General features: G+C 44.5%; 1 protein-coding gene across 1 annotated transcript in view; it reads right to left on the bottom strand.

Moving 5' to 3' along the window:
• Positions 1–17,187, bottom strand: part of Tmc2 (transmembrane channel like 2) — a 92,619-nt gene that overhangs the window by 52,357 nt on the left and 23,075 nt on the right. Inside the window, exons 3-5 of the mRNA XM_036184296.1 lie at positions 12,177–12,489; positions 6,335–6,487; positions 2,333–2,423 (exon numbers count right to left, since the gene is read on the bottom strand). Coding sequence (XP_036040189.1) covers positions 2,333–2,423; positions 6,335–6,487; positions 12,177–12,489 — 557 coding nt within the window. The remainder of the gene's footprint in view (positions 1–2,332; positions 2,424–6,334; positions 6,488–12,176; positions 12,490–17,187) is intronic.

Genomic DNA, 17,187 nt, shown 5'->3' with positions numbered 1-17,187 from the left:
CAAAACTACACAGAGAAACCCTGTCTCGAAAAACCAAAGCAAGCAAACAAACAAAAATGATAGAAACCCTAACTAAGACACCTACATAATCAAATGAAACTGGTTAAGAAGATGGAATCAACAAAAGAATACAAAGACTGGTGGTAGACTGCTCGCCAGTCATGTCTGAGGCTCTGGGCTCCATCTCTAGCAACACACACACACACACACACACACACACACACACACACACACACACACACACACACGAGAACCAGATAGAAAATTGATACACAAATCCACACTTTTCCACATACCTTAATAACTGGCTGTTGTAGGAATGGAGAATTATACCATTCACAGAAGCAACTAGGATATAAGCTATCTAGAAATAAACTTAAAACATGGAAAAATCTATATGACAAATTTCACTGAAAGGTACAAAATAAAGCTTGAGAAACGTAGTATTCTAGATGCAAAGAATACAAATATCAGATCACACCAAGGATTTAAAATGATCTCACACTCACATGTGGAACTTGAAGAACTGAACTTGTGAGTGTTGAGGGTGGGGTCCCCCGAGGCTGGGGAGGGCAGGGGTTGGAAAGAAGAGAAATGCTGAAAGGTTAGTTAGTGGGAGCTGGCTAGACAGAGCAAGGTGTCTGGGGGGCTGAGTGACAGCTGAGGGGATACGGACACCAGGGATCTGTCTATCATGAAAGACTACAAGAAAAGACCAGAACGTTTTCATCGTAAAGAAAATGTTAGAGGTGATGGATTTACTTAATTTGTGTATACATGCATGAAATATTATCCCATTCATGCTACAGTATTTAATTATTTAACTGATACATAAAGCATTAATACTTTTTGTGCTTTTATGTATCAGTTAAAATAGAAAATTTTAATGACCCATCTTGAAATTTGGCAAAATGATTTTATTATTTATTTATTTATTTATTTATTTATTTATTTATTTATTTAATATCCTGGCTGCAGTTTCCCCTTCTCCCTCTCCTCCCAACTCCTCCTCCTCCAGCTCCCTCTGTTCCCATCCCTCCCTTTTCTGTTCAGGAAAGGGCAGGTCTCCCATGGATATCAACAAAACACGGCATATCAAGTTGCAGTAAGACTAAGCATGTATTAAGGCTGGACAAGGTGATCCAGCATGAGGGGTAGGGTCCCAAAGGCCTATAAAAGAGTCAGAGACAGCCCCTGCTCCCACTGTTAGGAGTCCCACAAAAGACACAACTGTAACATATATGCAGAGGGCCTAGGTCAGTCCCATGCAGGCTCCCTGGTTGTTGGTTCAGTCTCTGTGAGCCCCTATGAGTCCAGTTAGTTGATTCTGTGAGTTTTCTTATGATGACCTTGACCACTCTGGCTCCTACAATCCTTCCTCTCTCTGTTCTGCAGGATATCCTAATGTTTGGCTGTGGGTCTGCATCTGTTTCCGTCAGTTGTTGGGTGAAGCCTCTCTGATGACAATTGGGCTAGGCACCAATCTGATCACAGGAGGTGGCCAGTTCAAGCTACTTATCTGCTACTGCTAGCAATCTTCACTGGGGTCATCCTTGTAGATTCCTGGGAGATTGCCGTGTGCCAGGATTTACTTGATCTCGAAATGCCCCCCCCCTCCCTCCAGCAGTCTCTTTCAGTACTATCCTCCTCTGCCCTCTAACCTGATCATTCATGTTCTCATCCCCACCGGCCCTCAGTCCACTCATGAAGTGGAAGAGATGTTTTTTAAAAACAAAGGTAAAAGGAGAAAGCTAGAGCTATAGTGATATTAAATGATTATTCATAACAAAAGCCCTGGGACATGCTTTAAGTAGGAATCAAATGAATGAGGAATCATAGCTTTTAAATCAGAGGTAATTAACTCCAAAGAAGAAAGGATACTTCAATGAGACCCACATAAAACACCAGCCACTTGAAGCATGTTCTGACAGAACTCAATAAAGCAGAGCTGCCCACCCCTCGTGGGGACATCACTGTTTATCATTCACATAACCCTGATGATTGCACAGCTTGGCTGTGTTTTCACCAAATCAAGATGCCTTGATTTGAGTGCTGCAATACCAAGTAAATACTAGTGGTTTAATACTATGTATTCTGTGGGTTTGTTTACTGCAGAGGAAACACATCTCATACACATTGAAGCTCCACAGATAAGTGGAGTAATTGGCAAGGGGTAGCTGGACTCAGAATGGTCTAGCAGACCTCACATTTGGAGTTCTAAGGGGCACTTGACACTAACGGTCAAGCTGGCAGGTGTTTGTGGTGGCCCCCATCCCCCGTCCCCGTGCGGAGCAGGCTCTCCCACAGTTTGCAGTCTGGGGATCACACGTACCTTAGCTAGCAGCATCCTGTAGGCATAGAGGTGTTTGCCCTTCCCTTTCCCCAAGGCTCCTTCATACTTCTCCACAAATGCTTGGGCTTCCCTGGTCAGGGGAAAAATGCAGGAGATGAGGAGAGACATGAATTAAGTCAGAAATCTAAAGTGTGAGGCTGAAAGCCTTATATGTTTGTACCCTTAGTTAGAATATCAATTTTATGAAACAGGACATTTTTATCCACTGAACTTTCCCAAACATCACTAATGCCAGTCATATGTCAGACACTGATAGGCATGATTTTGTCATTGCCATCTAAGACTTTGACCCTTGGTGTTATATTTGTGAATAAACTGTTACATGACAGTGTAAGGAAGGTGAACAGCTTTAAAGCAGGGAGGATCATAGGGTGTGGTGGGGCACGCCTTTAATCCCAGCACCTGAGACAGAGGCAGGCAGATCTCTGTGAGTTCGAGGACAGCTAGCCTACATAGAGAGTTCCAGGACAGCCAGAGCTATATAGAGACCCTGCCTCAACAAAACCACAAACAAACAAACAAACATAAATAAATAAAATAGGGGGGTTGTTTTGGTCATCTGGCTTGGGCCATGGATGAGAAAAACAAAACAGAGAATAGGGGTCAGGAAGACTAAAAGCAGAGTAGCTCTTTGTTTTTAATTTTTTAAAGTTTGTGTGTGTGTGTGCGCGTGCGCACATGTTCATGTGTGTGCCACAATACACATGTGGAGGTCATGTGTGTGCCACAATACACATGGAGGTCAGAGGACAACTTTTGGGAGTCAGTTCCCATCATCTGCACTAGGTTCCGGGGATCTAATCCAGGGTGTCAGACACTCATGTGTCAAACACTTTTTACTGACTGGGACAACCTACCCACCAGAGTTTAATTGTAGTGGGAATATTGTGCTTTGAATCCGAAATGACCCCTACATGTGGTGATACTTTGTTTGTGCTCTCACAAATAAAGCTTGCCTGGAGATCAGGGCAGTGGTGGCACACACCTTTAATCCCAGCACTTGGGATCTCAAGCCTTGTTCCCAGTACTTGGGAGGCACACATGCCTTTAATCCCAGCACTAGGGAGGTTGAGACAGAAAGTGATACGGCTGGTCGGAGAAAAGGAATATAAGGCAGGAGGAGGCAGGAGCTCAGTCCTTTTAGGCTGAGGATTTTGTAGCGGTAAGAACTAGTTGCTGGCTGCTCTGCTTTGCTAATCTTTCAGCTTTCATCCTGATATCTGGCTCCAGGCTTTTAATTAATAAGACCAATTAGAATTTGTGCTACACCTACAAGTTCACAACTTCAGTGCTTGTTCCTCAGCTGGTGGTACTGTTACGGGAAATTGTATAGTCTTTGAGACATGGAGCCTGTTGGTGGAAGCAGGGCTGTAGGGCAGGCTTTGAGTGTTATAGCCAGTCCCTGGTCCCAGCTCTCTCTGCTTCCTGCTTTGATGTCCCAGCTCCTGTCATCATGAACTCTGCCTTTTCTGCTATGATATACTGATGCCTCTGTGCGTCAAAACAAACCTTTCTTCTTTTCAGTAATTGTTTCTATAGCTAATCCGCCATCTGCTGAGAATTGATCCTGGAAGCCCAGGGCCTAGAATTGATCTTCACAGTAGGCCAGCACTCTACTATCATGTTACACTCTCAGACCCAGTTCAGGTCTGACAAAGCAAGACCCACGTGACTGTGATTAAAGCAATGTCCTCAACTCATGGGCACTAGGCATTCTTATGCCAATAACACCTCCTACTTCGTCCCATTCTCAATGCTGTCCCTGTGCTTCTCTGGTTCGTCTTCATTCCCCAACCTCATCTTTCAGGACTCAGCATAGTATCTGGCACAAAAAGATGTTCAAACTTTAATAATAACACCAACTATTGTTTACTAATTCTGCCTAAGGCACTTGATGTTTGGAATTTGTGGGGAAAATGAGGACAGTGAAGCTGAAAGGCTAGGAGAAGGGAATCAGTTTGAGTGATTAAGGATCCAATAAAAAAAAATCCAGACACTTGGATGGGGCCCGGGCATAAACTCAGGTTTGTTCTGTTTGCCATCATTGTTCTTTGTGCCTTGCCATCCTTCTTAGGCAGTGTCTAGCCATATGCTTGGGTCAGCTAGCCTCAAAAGTGTGTCAGAGGCTGAGGCCCACAGCATTGCTTCTAAAAGAAGAGGATGTAGCCTCTAGGAATGCCATCTGCAGTTGGAGACTGTGTTGGTCTGAATGAGAATGGTCCTCATAGGCTCATATGTTCGGATACCAGGTCCCCAGCTGATGGAACTATTTAGGAAGGACCAGGAGGTGTGGCCTTGCTGGTGTGTCAGTGGGTGGGGTGGGGGTAGGCTTTGAGGTTTCACATGAATCACCCCCCCCCCCATTCTTACTGTGCTCTCTGCCTCTTACTTGTGGTTCAAGATGTGAGCTCTCAGCGGAGGAGGCTCTGGACACCTGCTGCTTGCGACCTCAGCTTCATTTTCATGAACTCTGACCCTTTGAAACCACCAGCCTCAGATAAACTTTCTTTTGTAAGTTGTCTTGGTCCTACATGGTGTCTTATCATTGCAATAGAAAAGTAACTGAGACAGAGACTTAACAGCAGGCAAGGGGTGCATTCTACAAGGTCTGGTAATTCTGGAGAAGTGATTAACAGTATAGGCTCTAGAGCCAGAGTTTCTGAGTTCAAATCCAGACTGGATCACTTAACTTGCTGTGGAACATTGGGCAAATTACTTGGTGGTTCTGTGACTCAGTTTCCTCATCAATACAAATGGGAATAAAATAGTACCTGCTTCACAGAGCTGTTTTGAGGAAACAGGATTGCTACACTTACTGCACTTAGAGGTAGAGCCTAGCATCTAAGGAATATTCAGCAAATAGTGACTGGGCACAGCTCTGCAAACAAGAGCATAAAACTCGAGTGCAGGAAGGGGTGATGGGGATCTCCTGAAGAAGGGACCCTAAGCCAAGTCTCAGTGTGTGCATAGGAATTAGTCAGGTGGGATTCATCACTTCAGTGCTCCCACAGAGGATATGAGAAAACTACCCAAGGGCTTTGGTACAGGAGTGCTGGGCCTGCCTGTCAGCCTTGATAGCTATGCGTGAGTGTCAACATGCTTAGCAGAGCCCCAGTGGCATGTGTGCAGCCCAGAGGCATCTCCAAATGTTCAGAATACATATTTAATGCCTGCATGTGCCAGCTGAAGAGACAGTTGGGACTCAATATGGGACGGGCCTTGAGGCTGATGACAGAAAACAAGGCCACACTTCAGATTCTGTACTGTGTCCCCTTGTGTCTTAGACTGAAGACACCAAAGGGCAGGAGTTGGTGACTAGAGAAGACTATAGCAACCGTGACACCTCTCTTCAGGGGTTCCTTATCGGAACTGGATAAGCTCAGTCAGAACTTGACCTTGTGGCTGGGGCAGAGTCAGTCAGAAATGAGTGCTGAGGTCATACCACAGCAGTCCCCGGTCATCCTGCCCATGGAAGCCAGCTCCTGGGGGAAGTTGCGTCACTGAGGGAAGGCCATGGAGGGGCTTCTGTGTAGGAGGATGAATCAAAATGTTTGAAGGAGAAGGTGAGACTACTGACTGATGGGCAGGAAGTGGGAACAAGTCTCCTTTAGTGTGGAAAGAAAGGTAGCCATGTAAATAGCTGCATCTTGGGATGAGATGGCTGTAAGCAATGGAAGGCAGATCGATGCCTGCAGATCTTAAAGGCTGCCACACTCTGATGCATCTATGTGTGCCATGCTTACAGTGGGGAGGCTGGAGGAGCAGCCCCTGGCAGTCCCACCAGGGAAAAGAAGAGGACAGTGTGCCCCTTTTCTGCAGAAGACAAACCTCCTGTGCCATGGGAAGCATTGCCTATAGCCCACTCACCTGAGCTCCATCAGTGTCTTCACCATAGCCAGGGTTTGTTCCACAGCCCAGTCACCTGAGCTCCCTCAGCTTCTTTGCCATGGACCAGGTCCCCTCTCTCTGCAGCTCACTTACCTGAGCTCCCTCAACTTCTTTGCCATGGGCCAGGGTTTGTTCCGCATGGTGGCGATGAGCTTCTTCTTTTCTTCTACCTGCTCCAGGATCTCAGCCAGCTCCTCCTCAGACAGGGACTCTCCAGTAGAGACACTGGAGGCTAAGGAAGTGGACCTAGGGACAGAGCTGTGACAGATTCTGATGAGAGTTAGAAGGGCTCTGGATGGGAGGAATTCGCAGGAAAGATGGGCAGGATCTTTGACACTCACAGAGTTGATGGAGCCTGTCTCTACCAGGAACAGGCAGTGACTCCCACTGCCAGTGAGAGGAGGCTAAAACTGCATCCTGTAGCCTTAGTTATGACTAGGTTGCCTTCTCAAACTTGATTTCTCTGAGTTCTCCATCCATACACACTCTAGCACAGTGGTGTCCAATAGAAATAAAAGGTGAGCCACTTGTAATTTTAATTTTTTCTCTGTTCATTCGTTTGTTCCTTCTTCCTTTCTTGTAAGGATTTCAGGGCTGACAAGATGGCTTACATGGCAAAGCACTTGCCAGGCAAGCCTGGTGCCCGGATCGATCTCTGGAACCCACATAAAGTCACAAGGACAGAATCAACCCCACAAAGTTGTCCTGTGACCTTCAATTATGCACAGGGGCACTTACCTCCACTCACACACACTGTGCTGGCTAGTTTCATGTCAACTTGACACAAGTTAGTGTCATCTGAGAGGAGGGGGCCTCAATTAAGAAAATGCCTCCAGAAAAAATGGATTGTAGGCAAACCGGAAAGGCATTTTCTTAACTAGTGATTGGTGGGGGAGGGTCCAGCCCATTGTGGGTGTGCTATTCCTGGGGCAGGTGATCCTGCATTCTATAAGAAAGCAGACTGAGCAAGCCCTGGGGAACAAGCCAGTAAGCAGCACCCCTCCATGGCCTCTGCATCAGCTCCTGCCTCCAGGTTCTGGCCCTGTTTGAGTTCCTGTCCTGGCTGCCTTCAGTGATGAACAGTGATATGTAAGTGTAAGCAGAATAAACCCTTTCCTCAACAACTTGCTTTTTGGTCATGGTGTTTGATCACAGCAATAGAAACCCTAAGACACACACTAGTAATTTTTTTAAATCTTAAAACTTTATTTAAAATACTTTCATTACAAATTTAAAGTCTGAGAAAGCCCTTTATTGCCCTTTAAAATCATTTATAAATATGAACAACATGGCATGTTTTTCATTTGAAAAGCTCCTGTTGAAACGGTAAAACATGACCACAGGTATTAGTTCCACTTCTAAGGGGCAGTGACATCCTCAAGCAGTGAGCATGCTGAGGTTACTAGATTATTGCACCATTCAGAATTTAGAGCTTAATCCCTACACTGAACAGGAAGAAATAAGACTTTTATGATCTAACAAGGGTCAATTGTTCCTATGTAATGACTCTCTCTAGATCCCCAAGTATTCAGATGCACATAAAAAGCATTTCTGTCTCACTCATTTTTTTTAAAACTCACCTATTTTCTTCTGTCATTTTTTCCCCATAGTGTTATAACAACAATAAAAGTCCATTAAACAACAACAACTCCTTCTGGTCAAGAGAATAGAATCTCTGGCCTGGGTGGAGACCTAACATTCCAGTTGGGCATCTCTTGGCCTAAGGACCACCCTTAGGAAGGTGGGTTCACCTTATGCCATGCTAAAGAGATGGGTGGAATAATTAGTCCTTCAATAACACACAGCTCTCCCCTTTATTCTCCCCATTCAGGCCCCCAGTGTAGCAACTTACCAGGCTACAGTCATGTAGCTCATAAGTCTGCTTGTTTTTCTGAGTTATCCAGAAAAACATAGCTTTTCTTCCTCCTCTTTTCTGAGCATGCTTTCCCTAGCACTTTGGACTTCCTTACGCATTCTCTGAAGCCTCCTTCCACACAGTGTGGCTGCTTGTCCACCATGTGTCTGGCTTCCATACCATCTTAAATGGCATGGCTTTCCCCTTTCTCTCCTCCATTCTTTAGGCAGCAGCAGTGGTTTACAGCTGGACTGCCCTGGGGTTATTTTAAACCTTAATAAGATTGTCCTTGAGTTTCTGTTTGAGTCTACTCTGAAGTTCTTTAATAATGAGACTAAGAACCCCAAGGGGGAACCTGGATTTTCCCTGTATCAATCAATAGTTTGTTAGAAACCTTCTTTGAATGTAACATAACACTGAGAGTGACCAATGAAATCTAAATGCACCCTGTCATATGAGATTGAACTTTGAATCAGAATTCATGAGCCCCAGCACCAGTCAGGGTAAGTCAAAGGAACACCAATGATGAGCCCAGAGCAGGTGTATCCTAGGCAGAGGACACTTGTCTCACTCCAACTTAGAGCTAGGTTGCAGTTTGGGTTACAGATAAGGGAGCAAGAGCATGACCCAACACAAAAGCATGAGGAACCCTCTGACATATCAGAGACTTCCTATGGCTGCAAACCTCAGCTCAATACTCACAAGATTAGGAAATTTTAAAGTTTTTTAAGAGCCATATTTAAATGGTGACATAAAATGGATAAAATTAATAATATATTTCATTCATTCAATCAAATTATAGTTTTAACATAATCAATGTAAAAATCATCAAAATACTCTTTTTGGTTTTTCTGTTTGTTTGGTTGGTTTTTTTGAGATAGGATTTCTCTGTGTGTAGCCCCAGCTGTCCTGGAATTCTCTCTGTAGACCAGGCTGGTCTCGAACTCACAGAGGTTCACTTACCTCTGCCTCCCAAATGCTGGGGTGTGCACCACCACTGTCCGGCCAAAATATTCTATTAATAGTCTTTTGGTGCCATCTTTACAACCTGATATCTACTCTTCATTTACAGTGCATGTCAATTCAGCCATCAAATTTTCATCATAAATATTTTCTATTTTTAGTTTATAAAATTATAGTTGAAAAAGTCAATATACATACACAAATTGTTTTAGACATGCTTTAAAAAGTTTCCTCCAAATCAAGTGATAAAAGGTGATTTTTCTTTGATGTTTATATCATTAACAAAATACTTTGATTCCAAAGTCTGTTCAGGTCAGTTTCAAAATTGTATCTGTCCAAGTTAAATAAATTCACTAACTCAGTTGCATTCATGTCAAATTTAAATTATGCTATATTAAATCAAATTGGAAACTTATTTCTTCGGTCTCCCTGGCCACATCTCAAGTGCTCAATGCCTAGTGGTTATTGTCTAGCTAGCACAACTACAGAGAACTTCTGTCGAGAACCCTGGTGCTATGCCCCTCCCTGTGCCCTGGTAATACCGCCTGCTCAGTGGGCTTCAAGATCCCAATTCCTGTGTGTGCTTTGTTCATCCTCAGGGATAAAGTGATGTGGTAGCTGATAGGGGAGGTGGAAAGAGAGTCTAGAGAAAGGTCATGTGTGCTGGTTGAAAGAGAACAGCCCCCAGAGGCTCATATGTTCTTGGTCCCCAGTTAGTGAAGGAGTAGGAGGCATAGCCTTGTTGGAAGAGGTTTGTCACTAGGGGTGGGCTTTGACATTTCAAAAGTTCAAGCCAGGCCCTTTGTCTCTCTCTCTTTCTGCTGTCTGTGGATCAGGATGTAAAGCTCTCAAATACCGTCCTAGAGTCATGCCTGTCTACTTCCCACCATCATGTTCACAGACAAACCCTCTGAAGCTGTAAGCAAGCTCCCAATTAAATGCTTTCTTTTGTAAGAGTTTCCTTGGTCATGGTGTCTCTTTACAGCTGTAGAATACAAGCTAAGACATTATGTCTGGAAAACCTTAACAAGCCTCATAAAGAGATTAATTGGGATTACTGCTACCTTCAGATTTTGGAGACCAGTTTACAGAAATCTCTGTGAGTTTTAGTTTCTTAACTCTTGGAAATAGAGAAATCTAGCATAACCTTGGATGCAGAAATCCCAGCCATAGGCACTTTTAGTCATACCTCACATGTTCCCAGTGATAACCGTCTTTGAGTCTTTGTATGATGTTTTCCCTCGTGGGAGGGAGTTGCCACTGTTTGTTTAAACTCCATCTGTCCTTCAGATACTTACTGAAATGCTCACCTTCTCTGTAGTGGAAACGTGATGCCCCAGGGCCCCAGCAGTACAACACTATCAAATCTTGTCTTGTGTGCATGTTGCTTTCTGCCTTGTCTTAATTGAGTCTCATCTTTCCTACTAGACAATCAGCATCTGGGGAACCAGGGCTGAGTCTTTTCATTCCTGTCATGACAGTCAGCTAAAAATGGCACCGTTGAGTTCTTGTCTGGAACACCTTATATTGCACATGTCATTTAGGGTATGTGTTCCTTCTAAAATTTAAGATACCCAAGGACAATCGATAATGCACCTAAGCTAGCTGGAGGTGTAGCTTAATGGTAGGGCATGTGCTTTGAATGCAGAAGGACCTGGGTTCAATCCTAGGTACAACAAACAAACAACCAAAAGAAAAATGGTGGCATGTGATTATAATCCCAGCACTTGGGAGCCGAGGCCTGTTAATACTGTGCAGGGGTACAACCTCCCAACACAAACAAATGTGTTGTCGGTATGTGGTGTGTGCATGTGAGTACAGTGCTGAGGAGGCCAGAAGAGAGCCTTGGATCCCTGGAGCTGGAGTTAGAGGCATTTGTGAAATGCCCAACATAGGTGCTGGGAACTGAACTTGGGTCCTCTGGAAGGGCAAGCAATATGTGCTCTTAACCACTAAGCCACCCCTCCAGCCGGGAATGAAGATATTCCAAAGAAACACTGTGCCTCTCCCTTGAGTTCTGAGATTATTGGAGCAATGGCCCCAGGAATTAGAATTTCCAAGGAATCTCATGCTGGGAGAAGCAAAAGATTGAATCCTGGTGCTAGCCAGAGGAAGAACAGGAAGAGATTTCACACAATTCTCACAGCGTGTCAGACCACTTTGCAGGAGAGATTGGACCTGAAATGATGGTGGGCTGGATCATGCCTTGACCAGGACTGTCTACTTATACACAGCCCTGCCCTTTATTTAAACCTAAACTTCATGTCAGGGCCTCAAGATAGACTTGGGGTGGGAGGGTGGTGGCTACTGGACCTCGTTGTTCCTCTTCCCAAAGTGGTTACATTTAATAAACCCCCCTTCTCTTCTTTTCTCTTGTTGAGTATGTCAGGGTCCAGGCTCTGGCCTTAGCTGACTCTGTCAACAGTATGAGCAAAGAAAGCATGCTGGAACCCAGAAGGAACATCAAGTGTTTGCCATCATCCTAATTCTCACACCTGCTTCAAAAGCCTCCCCATCCATCATCATAACGGATTCTTCAAATATCCCTGGAAGCGAGTAAATCAGACTGTCTCTAATGAGTGCCAAAGAGAAGCCACCACAAGCCACCTGTAGAACCCCGACCTGCAGATTCCATTAGCTGCCTGTCTACTACCCCTTATACCTAGTGGAACAAAGGATTCCAAGTCAGTCATCCCAATGGCCATAGGCTCAGAGCTGGCAGAACTCTTCAAGTTCTAGACTGCCATATTTCTAGAAGAGAGAAGGGTAATACACACCTATGTGCGCATGAAGGAGTGTGCACGATCCCCGTAGGACTTCCAAATCCAGTGCCATTCATTATTTTCAGCTGGAGTGATAGTCACCAGCTGAAAGTCACAAACCTTGAGATCTTGTCTCTACTCTGTGTCTGGGCCACCTCTCCACACCCAGAGCTTCACTTGCCATATGAGCTGCTGTAATAAACAGGGTATTGGGGCTCTTCTACATGTGATGGTCTGGGAAAGTAGGAGCAAGAGCAGGAGCTACTTCTCCCCAAAGTGAAAACCACCCCATCCCAGGGCTGGGAAGAGGGTAGCCAAGTTGAGGGAGAGTGTCCCAATCAGAGTTACAACGTACCTGGATTTTCTCAGCTGCTTGCCTGTCTCCTTCCCCAGAGCCTCCCTTTCCTTCTTTGGAGGTGTTCTCTGCTTCTTGAGGGAAGTCCTCTGGTCCTTCTTCCTCCCCTGGGAAGGCCTCTCCACTTTGCGTGGTTTTTGTCCCCGAAGCCCCCTGTGACAGCTTCCATGTTCCATCTGCTTCTTCCGGGATGACCCTGGCCTGGGACTACCCTTAGCAGGCTCCTTCCGGCTAGCCTGGGCATGGTGCCTGTCTTGGGGTCCTGCAGCTGTGGAAGTTTGTTTCCTGGAGGGTCTCCTTGCTGACTTGTCACCTGCAAAAGCAGAAAATGGACAGTGGTGGCTCCACAGGACTCAGCCCAAGAAAGCATCACTCCTTTGTAGGGGCTGGGTGACAAAAATCCAATGTGCTTCCTAGAGCCTGCTAGCTCTGTTGAGCTCAGAACACGATGCCCTCAAATAGAGCGTCTTGGTTTACTTGAATGCTTTGTGCTGAAGAAAATTGAGAAACCACAGATAGTTACTCTCTGGCCTTCCCTCATATCCCTGGAGACCCACTCTGATAGAGAGGTGTCCAGTCCTATAATATTAGGAAAAGAGAAGCCAAGAAGCTGAAGAGACAGACTTCCTCATGTCTGACCAACATTAGCTCATGCTCTATTGTTCTCCAACATAGCTTATGAAAGTGCAATTCTCCCTAGAGTTTTTGGTCTTCATTTCTGAAGCTCTTGTGTCTCTTAAAACTTAAATGGATTTGTACACTTGTCTCTTGTTAATCTGTCTTGCTATAGAAATCTCAATCACAAACCTGTACACCCCACAATCCCAAAGGCCTATCTGGGAAACTTCTAGTTTGAGAGGGTTGTTGTCCTCATCTGACTTGCTGATTCCCCTGATCTTACCTAAACCTTGGCTATAGATCCATATTGGTGCCTTTCTTCCTCCTGCATTTGTGATTCTTTGCCTCAAAGTAGACTCACGTGCAGACTTCCAATGCTGTGGTAGTTTGAATGAGAATGGCCTCTGTCTTAGTTAGGGTTTCTATTGCTGTGAAGAGACACCATGACCATGGCAACTCATAAAGAAAACATTTAATTTGGGGGGGCTTGCTTACAGTTTCAGAGGTTCAGTCCATTATCATGATGGCGAGGAGCATGGTGATGTGCATGCAGACATGGTGCTGGCTACATCATGATCAGAAGGCAACAGGAAGTGGACTGAAGCACTGGGCATGACTTGGCACATATGAGACATCAAAGCCCACCCCCACAGGGACATACTTCCTCCAACAAAGTCACACCTCCTAATAGTGCCATTCTCTATGAGCTTATGGGGACCAATTACATTAAAACTACTACAGCCTCCACAGACTCATATATTTGAATGTTTGGTTCCCAGTTGGTAGAATTGTTTGGGAAGGGTTAGGAGGTGTGGCCTTGTTGGAGGAGGTCACTGGGGGTGGACTTTGAGGTTTTTAAAGCCCATGCTATTCCCAGCTAGCTTTCTCTGCCTCCTGCTTGTGGATCAGATACAAGCTCTCAGCTATTGCTTCAGCGCCATGCCTGCCTGCCTGTTATGCTTCCTGCCATGATCGTCATGGACTTTAACTCTCTGGAATGGTGATTCCCCCAATTAAGTGTGTTCTTTAATAAGTTGCCTTGGTCATGGTGTTTTGTCATGACAATAGAAAAGTAGCTAAGACTCATCAAATCTGTTGCTATAAGGTGAACAGTGATACCATTTGATGGACACAAAGCAATTTTATCCAATCCCCTAACTATCCACAATTTCAACTTCTTGGCAACATTAAAAAAAAAAAAGAGCTTAAGAAGCTAAAAAATATAGTTGGCAAAAGGAAAAATGTAAGGTATAAAGATTTTTTTAGCTAAATTTAGCAATTGATGTTGGACACCTCATGGTCAATTGTCCTATATTGTAGAATATTCCTTTACACTGTGTGAAGATATATTACTGTCATTGGTTTAATAAAAAGCTAAATGGCCAATAGCTAGGCAGGATTTTAGGGGTAGACAGAATACTGGGAAGAAGAAGGGCAGAGAAGTCAGCTAGACCCAGAGTAAATCAGACACACAAAAATGGGACAGAGGTAAAGGCTGCATGGCAGAACGTAGATTAATTTTTTTAAAAAAAGGGTTAATTTAACTTGTAAGAGCTAGTTGGTAATAAGACTAAGCTATTGGTTGAGCTTTCACAATTAATAAGAAAACTCAGTGCTGTTATTTGGGAGCTGGCTGGCAGGACAGAAAAAGTTCAACTATAGTTCCTTGCATTGTGATGAGTCATGAATTTCTGTCATGGTGTCTGCATGCTGCAAAAAGAAGCTTCTTTGGCGAGTGGTGGGAGATACATTTATCTGTGGATATAAGGGTAAGAATGCAGTTAAACTTATACCACCGTTTCACCCTCAGGAATATCTTGCCATGCTGGTCATTGTGTGGTTCACAGGTTTTATTGCTATGTAGGACTGGTGAGTGATTTTCTCCCTTAGTATCTTGCATACCACCTTCTGATACTATGAGGGCCAGTCCTCAGGAAGAAGGCTTCCAGGTCAGTTCTAGCTCAAATCTTCCAAGTCTTGTGTCCAAAGTATGTGATGTCTTCAGCTAGGGCCTTACCTTCAAATTCTGAGAAGCAACCAAAGACAGCAGCCACAGTCTTGATTGTTTTGGGGATCTCTTGAACTTCCCTGGCCAACAACTCGAGAGGAGGTTTCCCATGCCCAGCCCTGAGATTTTGTCAGATGGTCTGTGGCTCTAGGAGCACACTGTCCTTTTCTTGCCTCATTCATTGTTTCTTGTATAAACCACAATGAAGAGTCTTAACCCACTGTGATGGTTGGAATGAAAATGGCCACCATATGCTCACAGAGAGGGATTATTTGAAAGGATTATAACTTGTGGCCCTGTTGGAGTAGATGTGGCCTTGTTGGAGGAAGTGTGTCACTGGGGGTGGGCTTTTCAGAAGCTCAAGCCAGGCCAGTGGCTCTCTTTCTGCTGCCTGTGGGTCAAGATGCAGAACTGTCAGCTACATTTACAGTAGCACATCTGCCAGCATACTGCCATTGCTTCTTGCCATGACAATAATGGACGAAACCTCTAAAAGTGTAAGCCAGTCCCAATTAAATGTTTTCTTTTATAAGACTTGCCATGGTCATGGTATCTCTTGACAACAACAGAACATCGACTGAGACACCCATATCCTCTCATGTTCCCTCTGCCTCCTGACTGGCCTCCGTGCTTCCCTGGGAGGCTACCTGCTAACCGAGCATCCCTCTTCTATGGATCTGTGAATACAATCCTTTTCCTTCATGGCAGTCAGTTTGCATTTCTGTGTATCTTACCGCAACTGATTAGACACGTCCCAAATGCTCTTTAGATCACAGGAGAACTTTTTCCATGCAAGTTTGTCCTCTGACCTCAATTTTCTGACAGAATACAAGCTATTGCCATTAAAAAAATTTTTAGTTTTATCTTTGTGTGTGTGTGTGTGTGTGTGTGTGTGTGTGTGTGTATCTCTGTGGGTGTGTGTCTCTGTGTGTATCTGTATGTGTGTGTCTGTGTCTGTGTGTATGTGGGTGTGTGTACCAGCAAGAGGCCAGAAAAGAGTATTAAGCTCCCCCAGAGTCAGGAGTTACAGGCTTTTGTGATTCAAACAATGTGGATGCTGGGAACCAAATTCAGGTACTCTGCAAGAACAGTAAGTACTCTTAACCTCTGAGCTGCCTCCCCAGCCTATTGAAATGGGCCTGGACATTCACATCTGTGGTCTCAGTACTTGGGAGGCAGAGGCAGAGGGATGAGAAGTTCAAGGCCAACCTCAGACACATACTGAATTCCAGACTGCTCTGGGATACATAAAATCTTGTCTCAACAAACAGGGTGGGAGCATATCTGGAGAGAGAGCTCAGTGGTTTAGAGCATATACTGCTCTTGTAAGGGACCTATGTTCATCTCCCAGTACCCATGTTAAGAGGTTAACAACTAACTGCCTCTAACTCCAGCTCCAGGGAATCAGACACCCTCTTCAGGTTCCATAGACACTTGCACTCACATGCACAGACACACAAGCAAACACACACACACACACACACACACACACACACACACAGAGTAAATAACTAAATAAATTTTAAACTTTTTAAAGAGTGGAAGAGAGTCAGTGCTTGGCTACATAGCAAGACTATTCAAAAAGAAAAATTGTATTCTAGGAGGTTGTGAATACAGTCAAGACATGAACTTCTCAAGAGAGAAAAAATTCTACATTCAAGTGTGTTTTCAATGTCTATATTTATGGTTCTGTGGCTTTCTGAGTTATATGCTCAAAGGGTATAATTTACATCAAGATTTCAATATTAAGCAAAGTTTAAAATTTAAGTGAAAACTAGGGCTTGAGAGATGGCTTAGCAGTGAAGAGCACTGGCTGCTCTTCTACAGGACCTGTCCATTCCCATCACCCACATGAAGATCACAAGTGTCTGTAACTCCAGTTCTGGGGCATCGGATGCCCTCTTCTGGCTTCTGCAGGCACTGTCAGTTCAATCTAGAGTCTAAACAATCTAGAGTCTCCTAGGAAGTGGGAACCTAATTGAGGTATTTCTCCAATCAAACTGGCCTGTGGCTATGTCTGTGGGGCACAGTCTTGGTTATTGATGGACATAGGAGGGCCCAGCCCACTGTGGAGAACTATTCCTCGGGAAAATGGTCCTGGGCTATATAAAGAAGCCAGCTAGGAGCCAGGCAGAGAGCAAGCCAGTAAGCATTCCTCCCTGGTTTCTACTTCATTTCCTGCCTTGAGTTTCTCCCCTGACTTCCCTCAGTGATGGACTGTGACCTGGAAACAGAAGCCAAAAGAATCTTTGCTTCTACAAGCTGCTTTTGGTTATGGTATGGTGTTTACCAAGCAGCAGGAGAGCCATCAAAACATAAGCTAGGTTACTGATTTTCTTAGCATAATCTCCTTGTGTAATGAAACTGTAAGGTAGCCTTATGATG

Source organism: Onychomys torridus, chromosome 4, assembly GCF_903995425.1.
Source record: "Onychomys torridus chromosome 4, mOncTor1.1, whole genome shotgun sequence".
NCBI classification, from domain to species: domain Eukaryota; kingdom Metazoa; phylum Chordata; class Mammalia; order Rodentia; family Cricetidae; genus Onychomys; species Onychomys torridus.
This window is presented reverse-complemented; position numbering and strand designations above follow the sequence as displayed.